This window comes from Mytilus californianus, unplaced genomic scaffold (assembly GCF_021869535.1).
Source record: "Mytilus californianus isolate M0D057914Y unplaced genomic scaffold, xbMytCali1.0.p SCAF_4, whole genome shotgun sequence".
Taxonomy (NCBI): Eukaryota; Metazoa; Mollusca; class Bivalvia; order Mytilida; family Mytilidae; genus Mytilus; species Mytilus californianus.
In genome coordinates this window covers 56,566,931-56,583,402 of record NW_026262690.1, presented here as the reverse complement: position 1 = coordinate 56,583,402, position 16,472 = coordinate 56,566,931, and the positions used below count along the sequence as shown (strand labels likewise).

The 16,472-nt window shown below is 29.6% G+C and overlaps 1 protein-coding gene across 1 annotated transcript in view; it reads right to left on the bottom strand.

Annotated features, from left to right (window-relative positions):
* The window catches only part of LOC127698446 (patatin-like phospholipase domain-containing protein 7), a 105,177-nt gene that overhangs the window by 37,264 nt on the left and 51,441 nt on the right, over positions 1-16,472 (bottom strand). The window contains exons 22-29 of the mRNA XM_052201899.1: positions 15,289-15,471; positions 14,611-14,729; positions 13,359-13,515; positions 12,641-12,704; positions 10,407-10,529; positions 8,476-8,592; positions 7,908-8,056; positions 5,095-5,247 (exon numbers count right to left, since the gene is read on the bottom strand). Coding sequence (XP_052057859.1) covers positions 5,095-5,247; positions 7,908-8,056; positions 8,476-8,592; positions 10,407-10,529; positions 12,641-12,704; positions 13,359-13,515; positions 14,611-14,729; positions 15,289-15,471 — 1,065 coding nt within the window. The remainder of the gene's footprint in view (positions 1-5,094; positions 5,248-7,907; positions 8,057-8,475; positions 8,593-10,406; positions 10,530-12,640; positions 12,705-13,358; positions 13,516-14,610; positions 14,730-15,288; positions 15,472-16,472) is intronic.

Sequence of the window (16,472 nt, the reverse complement as noted above, 5' to 3'; positions counted from 1 at the left end):
CATTTCAGATCGATGACATAGAGATTATTGTACCAAACTTTCCAAAAATGTAAAACAATGCTGGATGTTCTCCATTCTTTACCTTACAAGACATCAAATATCACAAAATGTACAATTTTTATATCAAATATAATTATATGATACTGTCTTATTATAAAAATCTAAAAATATTATTGAGCACTTCTAAAAAAATATTATTGTACAGTGAATTTGCCAAATCTCAGTAAATTTTCATTTTAATTAAACAATGAATCGAGGTAAAATTAACATTGAATTAATGTGATGTGGTACGTGACGAAATTACAAATACTTAAATAAAAATATGAAATATAATTTATCTGCTTGTTAAACATATAAACCATAACTGATTAAAAGATATTCTACTTATACACTTAAAATTACCCCAGGTCTTATATCTATTATTTTATGTGTCTAAACAACTGCTATGCAGATTCAGAGCATAGACATATGGTTCAACCTTCTATATAAATATACATTGCATATCAAGAACTTTTACTTTATTTGAAAAATCTGATCAGTGTTTCTTCATTAAAATCAGATATTTGTACTGAAGTTCAGCTTTTTAAGACTGACGTTGAACTTATTTGTAATTGTATCAAAGACTTTAGCAAACATATCTTTTTCCATGGTTGTTTATGCAATTTTACAATACAAAGCTGAACAACAAATACTGTCAACAGAGCTCAAAGATATTCCATGCTCCTCAATTTGCAAAAATAAAGCAATCAATTTTTTATGTGAATTCCCAAAAATATCAAAGATAATAAATAAAACAGGAGGTGCTAGATAGTACTTTTTAAATAAGATTCTGTGGAAATTTGATTAAATCCGATCAGTGGTTTAGAACTGTGGATAAGATGAGGAGTTGTGGATACAAGAAAGAGTTTTAAATACAAGGGGGAGTTGTGGATACAAGGAGGAGGTGAGGATACAAGGTGGAGTTGTGGATATAGATACCTTACCCCCTTATGCAGATTTGACAACATCCATTAATAAAAAATGAACTAAATAAGAAAACAGAAGATGCTCAATAGCATTTTGAAAGAAAATTCAAAGAAATGTAGTCTGTGGTTTAGGATGGGTTGTGGGTACAAGATGATGCATATCTTCTTGTTTCATAATGCAATGAGAAACAAAAAATATCATATGGATCATGAAATGAAATGAGAATTTTACTATGCCATTATGTAATTAAGAATCTTTGATGGTGTGGACAGAAGAATGCAGAAAGAAACAATTGAACAGACCAGTCAATACATACATAGATCATCAAGTAGGTCATCTTCATTAATAATAAAACAGAAATAAATTTCCCATAATTTCATTCTGAATACTGTTATTAAACCTTCTTTAAGGCTCATTTTTTTATTTTTATTTTTAATTTTTACAAAGAGTTATTGACATATCTGAAATATCGAATATTTATCATGATTTCAAGTTTAACGCACATACAAATAAAATGAAAATTTTCAATTTATTTAAATGCAAACAGGTACAAATGTAAATTCTCAAATCGGTGACATCTTTGGGAACCATACTCATACAGTAATGTGTTTTTGATTTGGATACTGTTATAAGGCAAATTTGTTTTTCACATTCTATATACTACTAAGAAAACATTCTTATTTATACTTTTTTACTTTACAAATCCTTGTTTACGACATGATAAATATACACATAGATAAACAATCTAAATGAATTGGTTTCATTTTTTGTATATATAAGTTGAAAGTTCAGTATATTACAACCCATTGCTATCAACAAGAAAATTTCCAGTTCCTTAACTTGTACTTTTCCAAACAGGCATATAAATTCGATCACTCACATTAACAAAATCTATTTCATTAATTTATAGTGCTTACAGAACAATTCTTAAAAAAAACAAAACATTCTTATAAATTTTAATTTTATTCTTATTAATTAAATCTATTGTTATTCAACTACTGTTTGTGTTTTTCTGCAGTTGTGATTGAAAGTTATTTATAGATCTACATTACATGTTAATAACAGATATCAAAAAGAATCCTCACAAACTAATAAAACCTCATTGAAGTGGTCAATTCAGTAACACTCATGGCACCTTAACCCTGACCAGGAAAACTTTTTGTATACTCTTTAAGTCACATGTTAAATTTACATTTTCTATCTTATCTAAGTAATGTGCAAATTCAAACCCTTGCCGTTAAACCTTAAAGCAACAAAAATCACAATATCAACAGCAAAAATAATAATTTAGGAAAAACTAAGTTACATACAAAATAACTGAAATCTGGGACCAATTTGATAAGCATTATTTCGTATGTATTAGTTCAAGTTCAAATAAACAAAAAATTACCATCTCTTAATTTTGTTGTTGTCCTTAAATGATCTCAAGGGAAGTTAAGCGACACCCTCATTTGTTGTACCAAAATTTCATAAAAGTAGTGCATTTTTAGTCATTGCATAAAGAAAATATCTTAAATTCTATGGTCAATTTTACATGGCTTAGAATTGGAGTTTTTGTATTGGGCTATACAATAATATTGTCAATCAGGCAAAATGAATATATTCAATGCTTTATTATATCACAGCTAAAGATAAAATAGAAATAAACCCAGTGTGAAACATCTTCAAAATGTTACTTTATTCTGTTTACTATGAGAATAATTCTGTTTACCATGTACATTTGAATGTAGGACAGAAAGTCACAGATCAAAAGGTCATGATTAAGTTTTGAGATAATGTTTACTTTGATAAACAAAACACTTATTTTCAAAATCATTAATGTATTTTTCTTTGACTTTGATATATAAAATAACTTTGAAAATTAATTTTTTGGCAAAATTTAATAATAATCAAACAATTGTAGTGAAAAGAGGCTGTCGAGTTGGCTTCTTAGTTCACTGGCTTCATACTGCCAAGAAATATATAATTTGTATGATTAAATTTTTATTAATATGCATTTACCAATACTAAGAAATACAATTTTTCAAAAAATGTTCTCTTTTATATCTAAACAATCGTAAACTTTAACTTTTTGTCCTATCAATTTTGTGACTTTTTGGTCCTGTAACTTTCTGATAGTTTACCACACAAACATTGTATCTATCATATGTAAGACTTAACAGTTTGGCCACAATAAATTAATCTTTAAACTTAATCTTCTTTATTAATTTATTGTAGCCTTCTTAAAATTAATTAAATATAAAAACACCTACCTTAATTTTCTCTTTGATCTTTACTGGATTATTACTTGTTGACTTGACGTACTTCAAGATGCATTTGAATATGACCAGTAAGGTGCATAAGTTTCTTTATATAACACCCCCTAAATCTTCACACTTCCTCCTCATCAGATGAGACATCCAATATTCACAATAAACAGCGTCAACATTTTTCAAAAAGAACAAAAGACAGGATTTTATAAAACAATAGTTTTATTGCTTTGTGTAATGACAATATATATAATGTCTTAGGACCATTTTCTTAAATGGGAAATTGCAATATACAAAGTCCATGGAAGTGGCATCTTTTCTTAACACCTTTTGTATGGGGATTAAGTTCTATTAATCATACAGGTAAATTTGGTGTATTCCTTGAAGACTTTCCAATTTTGACACCTAGTGACCACCTGGTCAGGTAAAAAGATAACTTATGATTAACTACATAAACATTTTAATTACTGATAATAATTTTAAAGACAAACTTTAATTATTGTTTATTTTATTAATTCAAAAAAATAATTTTTGGATTTTTTTTATTTCAAAAAGATGATAAAAATAAGAAAGATAATACACCATTTAAAATGATTATTAATTCCAATGTTCTGAGAAAATAGATTTTTAATAAGATTCAGGTGGAAATAATAATAAGAATAAGGGTTAGCAAGTGATCTCATTTGACAAAATAGGAAAACATTGGGAAAATAGAAATGCCTAAAGATTTCATTGAAATGACAGGAAAATAAAGAAAAATTACCATTTTAATTCTTATTATAATTACTTAATGATATAATAAACACAGATTCCAATCTCCTAAAAGTAAAAAACAATTTGGTCTTAGATAATGTTTTATGAATATCTATATCAGTAGTTTTCACACTCTCTACTACTATTTTACAGTGTAAATAAGCAAAATTTTTATGCCACAAAAAAAAAAAAGAAAAAAAAAGGAGAAATAAATACCTCAACTTCTAGACTTTTGGGGTTATTGAGTGTTATTTGTCGGTAAAATACAATTCTATACTTCTCCTCTTATTTATAAATATTTTTCATTAAATAAATAGCATTTATTTGTTATTTCTGTTGTATATTATATAAGATTGTTTGGATTAATCAAATTATTTCATATTCTTTATTTATATATTCAAATAAATGGAAAATGTGTCCATGGGACACACTGTCAGATGACACCCCTCCCCTCTATTGGATTTCATGTTATAAAGGGACATAACTAAAGAACTTTAAAACTGACGCCACCCAATTCCAACTGGATTGGAGTTTTGTGGTAATAAGTATTGTGTATAAGTTTCATAACATTTGGTTAAGGCAAACTAAAGTTAGAGAACGAAAACGAAAAATTCAGCAATTTTTCCATTTATAAAGGGACATAACTCTAGAACAGTAAAAGTGATGCAACCCAAATTTGAACTTAATCTGTGTTTTGTGGTAATAGCATTTTGTATAAGATTTTTGTAACATTTGGTTGAGGCAACATTAAGTTAGAGAACAGAAACTAATTTTGGGATATACATACAGATGGACGGACAAGGGTAACACTTAATGCCCCTACCGCCACAGCAGTGGTTTAAAACATAATTATATCATGTTCTTCATAAAAATTTCTAATACGTTTTGTCTTTTTTTCCCTATAAGACAAACACAATAAATTCTAAAATTTATTTTTTAGCAATGCAAAAGAGTTGGGACATTAAAATACAGTAGATACAATTACATTTTCTGTTTTTATTTGTGTATTTGAGTTGTTAAAACCTTATAATTTTGTTCTCAACTCATATTTTTTTTGTTAGCTAAACTTCCCAATTGTATTTAAACCATGTTATTTTGTCACATATCTCTATGAATAATATCTTACAGCTATTTCATCAAAGCTTCCAAACTGCAGTGTGGCATATTTATCTATTGGTGGCCTTATATATTCACAATAGTCACTGTTTTTAACATGGTCCAACTGACGTACACATGATACATAGGCTAAGCGAGACTGGATTTCTGCCATATCAGGTACCTTTACAAGAAAAAAAATACATCTTAAATACCACAGTGCTGTCAAAGTAAGCAGACAGAGAAATACAGTACAAGTCACAGGACAGAAAGTCTCACAAATTCAATAGGACAAAAAGTCACAAACAATTTGTTTATAACTGTTTGAACATATAAGAGAAAGTTCATGAAATAATTTCTTTTTATTACATATATTCATTTAACAGTTAATGAAATTATTAATAAGCCTTGATAAATGAAGATTTATCAAATTTCATATTTTTTGGCACAATGAAGCCATTTAAGTACCAAGCCACTTTGACAAATTGTTTTCTTAACAACTATTTTAACATTATTGATTTTTTTAGTATAAATTTTGTTTACAAAGATGCTTTATGTATAACTTTAATTCAAGAAAAATACACTTCTTTTTAATAATAAGTGTTTCTTTAAAGAAAAATAATCTCAAAACTAATAGTGACTTTTTGTCCTTATTTTTTTGTCCTGTGACTTTCTGTCATACATTGGCTGTTAAATGACATATTTTCTAAAATCAATTCAACACAACAAAATACAGTCAAGCCATGCTCCAAAAAATAGAATAGTTGACCTATTATAATTTTGTTTGACGTTAAAGAAAAGGATCTAAAAATGTTAAAAAATATAACTGTGGATTCATTACTATCAATGGGATACCATTTTTCGTTGATTTTGTTGGTACAGGGTACAGGGTACACAAGACATTGAAAACGAACTTTTTGTATATTTTAAAATTTTTCTGTTATTGTATGCAGATGATACAATACTACTTGCTGAATCTAGCCATGATTTACAATGTATGTTAGATAAGTTTTCAGAGTATTGTAAACAATGGAAATTGAAAATTAATATAAATAAAACGAAAATTATGATATTTTCAAAAGGTAGAACACACCGAAACTTGACATTTAATATAGATGGAAATGAATTTGAGATAGTCAGTAGCTATAAATATCTTGGTAACATATTTTCTAGAAGTGGCTCATTTCTTTCCACCAGAAAATATCTACATGACCAGGCGATTAAAGCAATGTATGCTGTAATAAAAAAATCCAGATTAAATAACTTGTCAATCGAGTGCCAACTAGATATGTTTGATAAGGCTATTGTTCCTATACTAACATATGGGTGTGAGATATAGGGATTCTAAAATTAAGATATATTTGAGAGAGTTCATTTGCGTTTTTGCAAGCATATATTACGGTTAAAAAATTCAACCCCCAATTTTATGATCTATGGGGAATTGGGAAGATACCCTATTTCAGTTACCGTCAAGTCACGTATGATTAGTTTCTGGTGTCGCTTACAAGAAGGAAAAGAGAGAAAAATATTATGTTTATTATATAAGCTGTTATATGTAAATCTCAATAACTATGGTTATGATAGTAAATGGGTATCATATATAAAGAAAATTTTTGATCACTGTGGAATGTCAAATATATGGCAAAGTCACAACTTATTTCAGAAACGTTGGGTCGTATTAAGTGTTCAGCAAAGATTAAGAGATCAGATCATTCAAGAATGGTCAACAGAAATGAACAATTCGCCCAAGGGGCTGTGTTATAGATTGTACAAAAATGTTTTTATATTTGAGCACTATTTATCAGTACTACCATTTAATTTATTAATAACCTTATGTAAATTAAGATGTGGGAATAACCATTTGCCCATTGAGACGGGAAGGTGGCGCAACATTCCAAGATCTGTAAGATTGTGTCACTTTTGCGACTCAGCTGACATTGGTGATGAATACCATTATATCATGTCATGTAATTTTTTGAAAGATGAAAGAAGCAAATACTTACCACAATATTGTAATAAAAATATAAATGTTATTAAATTCAAACAAGTATGTTCAACCCAAAATATTGTTGAGCTTGAGAAACTATGTAGATTTATCAAATCTATCTCTGTGAAAGTCTATCCTCCTGGTTAAAAACAACTATATGTTTATTTATCTTTTGTGTAAATATTTATCATATTAATTTGTATTTCACACATGCTATATTTAATATCTGTTATTATTGTAATATCTTCTCGGTAACTATGTATTTGGTTTATGAGAATAAAGATCATTCATTCATTCATATATTTCTTTTTTAAATTCAACAAATTACAAATTTTCTATAGGAATGTACGTATTAATCTTTAAAATCACACAATCAAATATCCACGAATATGCAAGGTCACCTCAATCCATGAAACTTTGTATCCACAGTAACCAATAATTTCCACTGCACCAGTTTTAATGTAAAAAAAAAAATCAATCTTTGTGGAATATTTATTGGTTTTTATAAAGTTCTATTATTTTTGGAGGAAATCAAGATGAAGCTAAGTTATGTTGATAGGAAATTAAGCGAACACTTTCCACTGTCATCTAATCAATATCAATGTTACATTTAGTATTGCCATGGTTTACTATACAATCCAGTAAGCACAGGGGTGTCATATCTTTTAGAGATATTGATATCAAGATTTCAATAAAGCAATAATGTTGTGGTCAAATTCCGAAAGAAATCTGCAAAAATATAAAGGATCCCTAGCAATCAATTGATTTCTTCATTGGATCTATTTATGGCTTTAAAAAACATAAAAACTTTTATAGTGAAAATAATGATTGTAAAATCAACTAGTCAAATTATATACCTTAACTGTTTCTGACCATGGACTCCATTTGTTAGCCAGTAACCAGAAACCAGAGATTTTATCTCCATAGTTATAAGACTCTGTAGAATCTCGACTACCAACATCTACAGCAAATATAGAGTTGGCTCCTAATTGTTTCATAACATCAGCTGTTTAATAAAGAACAAAATTGATGATAAAATTATTCACAATACAAAGGCAAAAACTATATTCTCTATCTTCTTTGAAAAAGGTTATAAATGACTTTTTTTTTGTTTTAGTTGGGAGTATTCTCAATGGAATTTATCCCAAAGCTCTTTTCTAAATCTATATTACAGTAATTTTTTGCTTTAAAACAGAAAAACACTTCTAACTTAAGTTGAAGTCTAGGTTAAGAATTCGCAAACATTCGAGGGAATAGTTGATGAACTTGTCGTGGTTACCAAAACTGGACAATGTTCATATGCTTTAAAATGGAAATATTTCTTGTAAATATGACAGAGTTTTTAAGAAATTCTTTAATGTGCTTGCTGATAACAGAATAAAAGGTCTGTTAATATTTCATCTATTAAATAAAGATATAACAAACCAGGCAAGTTGTTGACATAGCCTCCATCCAGTAAGTAATGGGCATCTATAGGATCACACAATGGTGGCAAATATCCAGACAGTGACATACTGGCTCTCACATATCGCCACAAACTGCCTAAAATGTAGCAATTATAATACGTGTTAATCTGATCTTAAAACAAAAACATCCTGTCTGAATTTGGAAATTTTAAAGTAGCATATACCCATACAGTGAAATACTGGCTGGGACAAATTGCTATGGATTTTCTGTTTAAAAGAAATAGATATTCTATGTCAGAAATGTGTGAAAAAGTTTAAAATAATGGCAAAATGAAATGTATAAAAGACTGTCCAAGTACTTTGTTTTAAAAATTCAGTAAAACAGCTATGCCATGAAAAACATGAAAAGCATGCCCTAAAACCTTATTTCAAATATTGAAGTCATACAACTCTAGAACAACACATCTGAATATGCCAAAACAAACAAAAGAACATTTAATCGGTTGTAAAATTGTTATAAACTTCATTGATTAAGGTGGGTGAAAAATGGGTTATTAATGATGTCTTTACATTTCATCCATGTTTGATATGTAGCAATTGATATATTAGTCTTAGACACATGATAGATGAAAAATGGACTATAATGACGTCTTTACACTTAATCAATTGGATGTTGGATGTGTACTGATTGATATATATGTCTTAGACACAAGATTTTTTATTAGTTGTTAATGACTTTGAACTAGCTGTCAGTAACTGTGAATCTGTACTTTGTGTCTTTTCTGTTTTTGTTGGGGTTTTTATGTACTTTGTATCGATCTGATGAGTAAAGTCCTTTTCAGCTGATTTTTATTACACCACTGTGCCAGGTTAGGGGGAGGGTATGGCGCCAGCAAACATGTTTAACCCAACCACATTCTGTATGTGCCTGTCCCAAGTCAGGAGCCTGTAATTCAGTGGTTATTGTTTGTTGCTATATATCATATTTGTTTTTCGTTTATTGTTTTGTACATAGATCAGGCCGTTAGTTTTCTCCTTAATCAACATTTTAGAAACAAAAAATCAAAATGCAAATTCTATCCACAGAGTAAAAAGTTTATTAAGATCTGTTAAACACACACTAAATTTATCATTATACAAACTTGACAAGGATTAAATAATAATACAAACTCAAGTGATCATGAGTTGTATTCAGAATGTGATCTATACCAAGTACACACTCTTCTTATGTATATAATCATATCTTAAAACATATTTAATGAATAAATGCATTCAAATTAATCTATAATAAATACAGTACCGTAATGTAAAATCCTTTGGGAACTGAAGGTGTGAAAGCACATACAAGACAATTTTCAACATGATTCATATTTCAATGACTTATGACAAGAGAGTACTTTTAAGACATTTCCCTTGTAACTTTCCTATGGCCACAACTCCATATAAAAGTTTTCAATTGGCAACTATTTTGAAACTGAAATGAGATATTGTCAAAATATAAAGCTTTCAAAATTTCAAATATCATATCTCAATGAAACTAATCTTTCAGAATAATTTTGACACTCATTCATTGCTAATACAAACCTTGCACAAAAATTTTAAAGAAATTTAACAAGAAATGTTGCTGTGAGAGCACTTACAAACATTTCTTTGTCCTCCTCTCTATATTACACTGAGGGACTAAAATCAAAGTTAGAGTGGAAAGTAAACGAAAAAAATGTCAACAAATTTGATATATGCAACAAAAAAGTCACACATCTGGTAGAATATAATGTCCAATGTATATGTAGGGGAAAAAGCCACAGGAAAGTTATTTACAATATCAAAAGATACTTCTTTATAGAAAAATATAGAAAGTTGCAAATAATTCATAAAGAATCATTCATACCTATAGGCTAATTGCTATAAAGATACATTCTGGTACATATGAATACAAAGGGTTAATCTTACCATGAGTATGTATTCTCATTGAAGAACTTGTAATATCAGTAGTTATACAGAAGTATGGAATCCATAAATCTTCTATTTGTCGGTCTTTGAAGGTTTTCTCTAATGTCACATTAAACGATTTACCTAAAGAAAAGGACAGTACATATATATTTTTAAAATCTATTTCATTATTAATTCTTTACATAATTCAGAGCAAAACCAGTAAATTATCAGCAATAAATTGTCTTCACCTGTAAGAGATATTGCATACATATAGCATAAAATACTTCATATCTAATTTGTAAGTTTTCAACAAACAACAAAATATTTTATAAAAATACAAAAAAAAACTTAAAGTTTCTAGAAAAATATATAATAGCTGTTGATAGATGACACTTTATAACTGTGAGGGAAAACTGACAGATTTTAGTCAAAAAGAAGAATTCATTTAATGATCATTTAAGCTGTTATCAGCAAGAAGATCAGTAACAAAAAGACCTTCTGTGTAATAATTTATTTTGGCAATTATTGTGCTGTTATGCTGTATATTATATTTTAGGACGTAAGTGTCAAATGATCAAGTTCATGCATCGCTTGGTTGTTTGACTTAATTTGTATCATTTCAAAAGACTGCATAACTAATAAAAAGAAAATCTTTATAGAATAAAAGAAGAATGTGTCTGAGGACATGAACGCCCTCCATCAAGCTTGCTTTTCAATCAAACAAGAGGCTCTCAAGAGCCTGAATCGCTCACCTGTATTTCAGAGGAGAAGATTTTTAAATGTTAGCAAACTTGATGAACAAATTGTGTAAAATTGTCTTTAAAGGGCAATAACTCCTTAAGGGGTCAATTGGCAATTTTGGTCAGATTAACTTTTTTGTAGATCTTACTTTGCTGAACATTATTGCAGCTTACAGTTTATATCTATCTATAATAATATTCAAGATAATAACAAAAAACTGCAAAATTTTGTTAAAACTACCAATTTGGTGGCAGAAACCCAACAAAAGGGTTGTTCGATTTGTCTTATAATTTCAGGGCCGATAGATCTTGACCAATTGAACAATTTTACCCCATGTCAGATTTGCTCTAAAAGCTTTAGTTTTTGAGATATAAGCCAAAAACTGCATTTGATCCTTATGTTCTATTTTTAGCCATGGCGGCCATGTTTGTCAATGGATCAAAACTTCAGATACATATTATAAACAAGATACCCTAAGGAACATTTATTTAAGTTTGAAGGTAATTGGCCCAGTAGTTTCAGAGTAGAAGATTTTTAAATGTAAGCAAACTTGATAAACAAATTGTGTAAAATTTTCTTTAAAGGGCAATAACTCCTTAAGGGGTCAATTGACAATTATGGTCTTATTAACTTTTTTGTAGATCTTACTTTGCTGAACATTATTGCTGTTTACAGTTTATATCTATCTATAATAATATTCAAGATAACAAAAAACTTCAAAATTTCCTTAAAACTACCAATTTAGTAGCAGCAACACAACAATGGGTTGTTCGATTCGTCTGAAAATTACAGGGCTGATAGATCTTGACCAATTGAACAAATTTACCCCATGTCAGATTTGCTCTAAAAGCTTTAGTTTTTAAGATATAAGACAAAAACTGCATTTGACCCTTATGTTCTATTTTTAGCCATGGTGGCCATGTTTGTCGATGGATCAAAACTTCGGATACAATTTATAAACTAGATACCCTAAGGAACATTTAGTTAAAGTTTGAAGGTATTTGGCCCAGTAGTTTCAGAGGAGAAGATTTTTGAAATAGTTTACGACGACAGACGACGGACGCCAAGTGATGGCATAAGCTCACATGGGGCCCTTCTGGTCACGGTGAGCTAAAAATGGGACGGACGGAAGGACGGTCAAGGGTAACACTTAATGCCCCTTCACCTTGCAGCAGGGGCATAAAAATAAAAATATTTTATTAAACTTTAAAGATCAAAAATATTATTCCGTAAACTGTAGAATCAGAGAGTACATTTATTTTAAGAACCAATTTGGTCCCAAATCACATCATCTTTTTCCCAGTACTTTAGTACTTAATCATGTAAAATCTTTTACTTAACATGTGAAAAGCTAATTTTTTTTAGAGCATTTATCTGTTCAGACATTTTATCAAGAATTTTTAATCTGTTTCTTTCTATACTTTTTTAAAGTTTTACTTGACCTTATCTTAAAAACAAAAGATGCAAACTTAAAGGTATATTGTTTAGCATTTCTCTATATCAATATATACCTGTAAACATTGATGTAACAGGATAAGTCAGATCTAATACTTTCTGCCATATTGAAGTCATGTCCTGCAAAATAACAATTGTTTCATGGAGTCAAAAATCTATATATTTGTAACAGGTACCCAGTATAGAAAATTTCTTTAACATACTGCAAATAATTTTTATAGGGGTCTCATGGGTGAGTTGTCTATGTAGTCCAACTACTGAATCATTAGCCTGTAAACACTGAGATTGTGAGTTCCAATACCCAACATGGCAGGTGTCCTCAACTCTAATCTTAATTGACTAGGAGTGTCAGTTTTCCTGCAAAAGGTCAGTGGTTCTCTTGGGGCACTCAGACTTCCCCCAACAATAAAGACTGACCACCACAAAATAGTCAATAGTGCTGAGAGTGGTGTTAAACACCAATCAATCAATCAATCTTTCTGTTTCACTTTCTAATACTGATATACTTCATGAATGAATCAATATATACTAATTTAGATCTGAAAATCACTTCATTTGATTTCATCTTACATTGCCAAAGAGGAGGTGAAATACATAGATAAATTTGAGTTATAATGAATATGCAAAAGCACTTATTTTTAAGCCAAATTACAACAAATTTATTATTGAACTAAAAAATAAAACTCAAATCCTATTTTGATGAAGTCCTTTGCATTCTGTGCATGGCAAAAACACATGATTATCCACTGTAGTTTGACTTAATATTATACCAACCATGGACCATTCTCTACACCTCTGTGTAAATCTGGTTATATTTCTATCTTCACACCATACAGCACCTACGAAAGAGCCCATACTGGTTCCCCCTACCATATCTATTGGAACTTCTGCCTCAAGTAAGGCCTTTACAATTCCTATGTGTGAAAGACCTCTGAAATGTTAAATTTTGTTTATCATTTTATAATATACCTATAGATCTGCAGACATCAGACACAAACTAAAAATTCTTTAAATAAATTTCATGAGGATCATTTAAATGATTATTCATAACTTTAAAACTATGTCCAGCTTCACATGTGTAAATACATTTCTCTAATTCTTAGCCAATTTATCCTTCTCTTGACCTGTTGATTATTTTTATCTAATCAACCTGTGGTTTGTTTAATCTCAGTTCTTCATTGGTCAAAATTCAATTATGATGTCAGATTTTCTTGCTTTCCTCTGAATTTCCCATTGTGACGTCACAAAAAAAAAGGTGACCATGCCTGATGACGTTACATAGAAAAAACACATCTTTTTGCAGATCATTCTAAAAAAAGGATCACACATCGTCTAAAAATCATTAGAAAAACTGATTAAACCACCAAATCTCGTGCAATATGATATTTCTCCACTCTCGACAGTTAAATTTTAAATATTAAAGATGCTCTCCGAGCCTCGCATTTTAAATTTGAAAATTTAACTGTCTCGAGTGAGTAAATATCGTATCACACTCAGTGCAGTGGTAGAATCTATATTAATTCAGTTTTTGAGAAGTTTATCACTTATGCTACATTCAACAAATTGAAAATGAAAAAGGACCAATCTTACTACCATTGGAAACCCTAACAAAACCAAAGTTGTCTGTATTTCTTTGAAATATGGCTTTTGAATGCCTCCTCCCATGAAATCTTCTTACTTTTTCACACTGTCTTGATCTAGCTATGTGTTGGTAAGGAAATGCTTTGGTGTCATGTTGGCTAATTTTTAAGAATCTAACAGTCAAGTTTTACTTCAAGTTCACAGTAGAGTAAAACAAATGAATTCACAAGTAGTCTGATTATAATTTGTATCTGTTCAAACATACTACCTAAATTGTGATTGAATTTCTAAATTGGAGTTGGTTTGGTAAAGAGCAGGTGGAAAGGTTCAGATAGAACAATCTTTTCCTTAATTTCTGTTATTTATTATAAAATTGGAAAAGATAGATTATCACACTTATGGAAGACATCCAAGATCAAACTCAAATTAGAATCTTTTATCTTACCTTGCTCCTCCACCACCTAATACTAAGCCAACAGATGTCCCCGTCAAAAATCTTGCAAGACGTGAAAAATCTGACAATCTGTCAGGCTTTGTTTGATAAACCTTCTCATAACTTTCAACCTGTAAGAACATTGTGTATAACTTTATCTGAACAAGTCAAAAAATAAATGTCATGCACTGAGAAGATTTACAACTGATTTATTATGTTATTTTTATAGTTTTTTTCCATTTTAGTTTAAGACCTTATTGTGTTGATTTTTCATCTTAGGAATTGCTTACATATGAAGACTATTCAGTCTTCATCACAACCATGACTGGATGAAAACTCCTAACAAACAAGACTTTTATATGTCTGTGGGATATACTGGTAAATAATGTGTAATCAAGAATAAAATCAAGTGTAACAGTTTGAAAGAAATTTTATTACAATATACCACATCCCCCCTCTGACTTAAGGTAGATTTGATTCAATAATGACAAGGAAGCAAAAGCAGTTAAAGCGTATGTCTTTTTAATCCATATTTTAATTCTTGTCTTATTGAGCTCAAATATTACATTTCATTTAATAACTTACTTGTAAAATTTGCCTACAAAAGAAGCTTCTATTTGCACATCCTATACCTGGTATTTAAGTTACAAAAGTGATAAATTAAATAAATAAACAAGGTTATATTCCTACCACTCTAATTTCAGATTGTTTTTTCAGAACCCTTTTAGGACATCTGATATGATGATGTGAGGAGCACCAGCCCCTAGCATTTAACCATTCTATGGTCCCTTTAGGTGATTCTGCATCCTCATCATGTAACAAAACCAACTCTTTCTGAGCTCTAACTGCTATGTTCTCCATCTGTTGCTCTACCTGTAAGCAGTAATTATCAATATTAATCAAGGTGCTTTCTACATCATCAGAAAGACATTGACAGAAATAAATTACCTCCCATGTAGAAAGATCACTTCAGTCTATAATATGATCAGTTCCTGATCACCAAGTTAGTTTAGAAGATACATCATATTTAAAATTTGTATGGAATTATAAATCTCAGCTTAGAATGTAAATTTCAATATCTAATGTTTTTTGATAATATATTTCCTCCAGTATTTATAAGCTACATGCAGTACTCTTATCAAAGTACTAAGGAATGAGTGGACAATTAGTTTGAGAAATACTATTATTTAGAGTAACTTATTTGTTATGAAGGTCATTATGTTTAATAAAACAACAACAAGAAGTTTGTTGATCCGTGCAAAAAAATTAGCATAAAACAAACAAGAATGCCTATATTGTTGTGCAAATCATACCCCACTCATAATTCAAAGTACAGGAAAACAATAAGTAGGCTTCTGATTTGAAAAGTGTACAGACATTACAACTCATCAATGCCAAGCTACTGACTTATATGAAGTCATTCTGTTTTGAAATCTTGGAGAAATGTGTAACGGAAAGTTTAAAAGTTCTTTCAACATATTGAAAAGTTCAAAGTATGATGGAGTCCGGTAAATCCGCCCACATAAGGCTTTGATCGTATGTATTTCTGCTTAATTATATACAAATAGTATCATATTTAATATAAATCGATTCACTGACAAATCAACTTTGAGTAGTTTATCTCATTTTCCAAAAATATCTGAAATAAATTTTGAAAATCAACAAAACAAGTGGGTCATCTGTGATTTTATCGGAAATGTGTTTGTCCGGTAAATCTGCCCATGTGCAGTAAATATGTATGGAGGGCCAGTTTATCACATATTTATGGAAGAAAAAGGTGATCTATTTATAGAACACTTATAAAGGGATTCCAGACAATCCAAAAAAAAAAAAATTCAAGTCAGAAACGAGTTTTGTAAGCAATACTATGAATA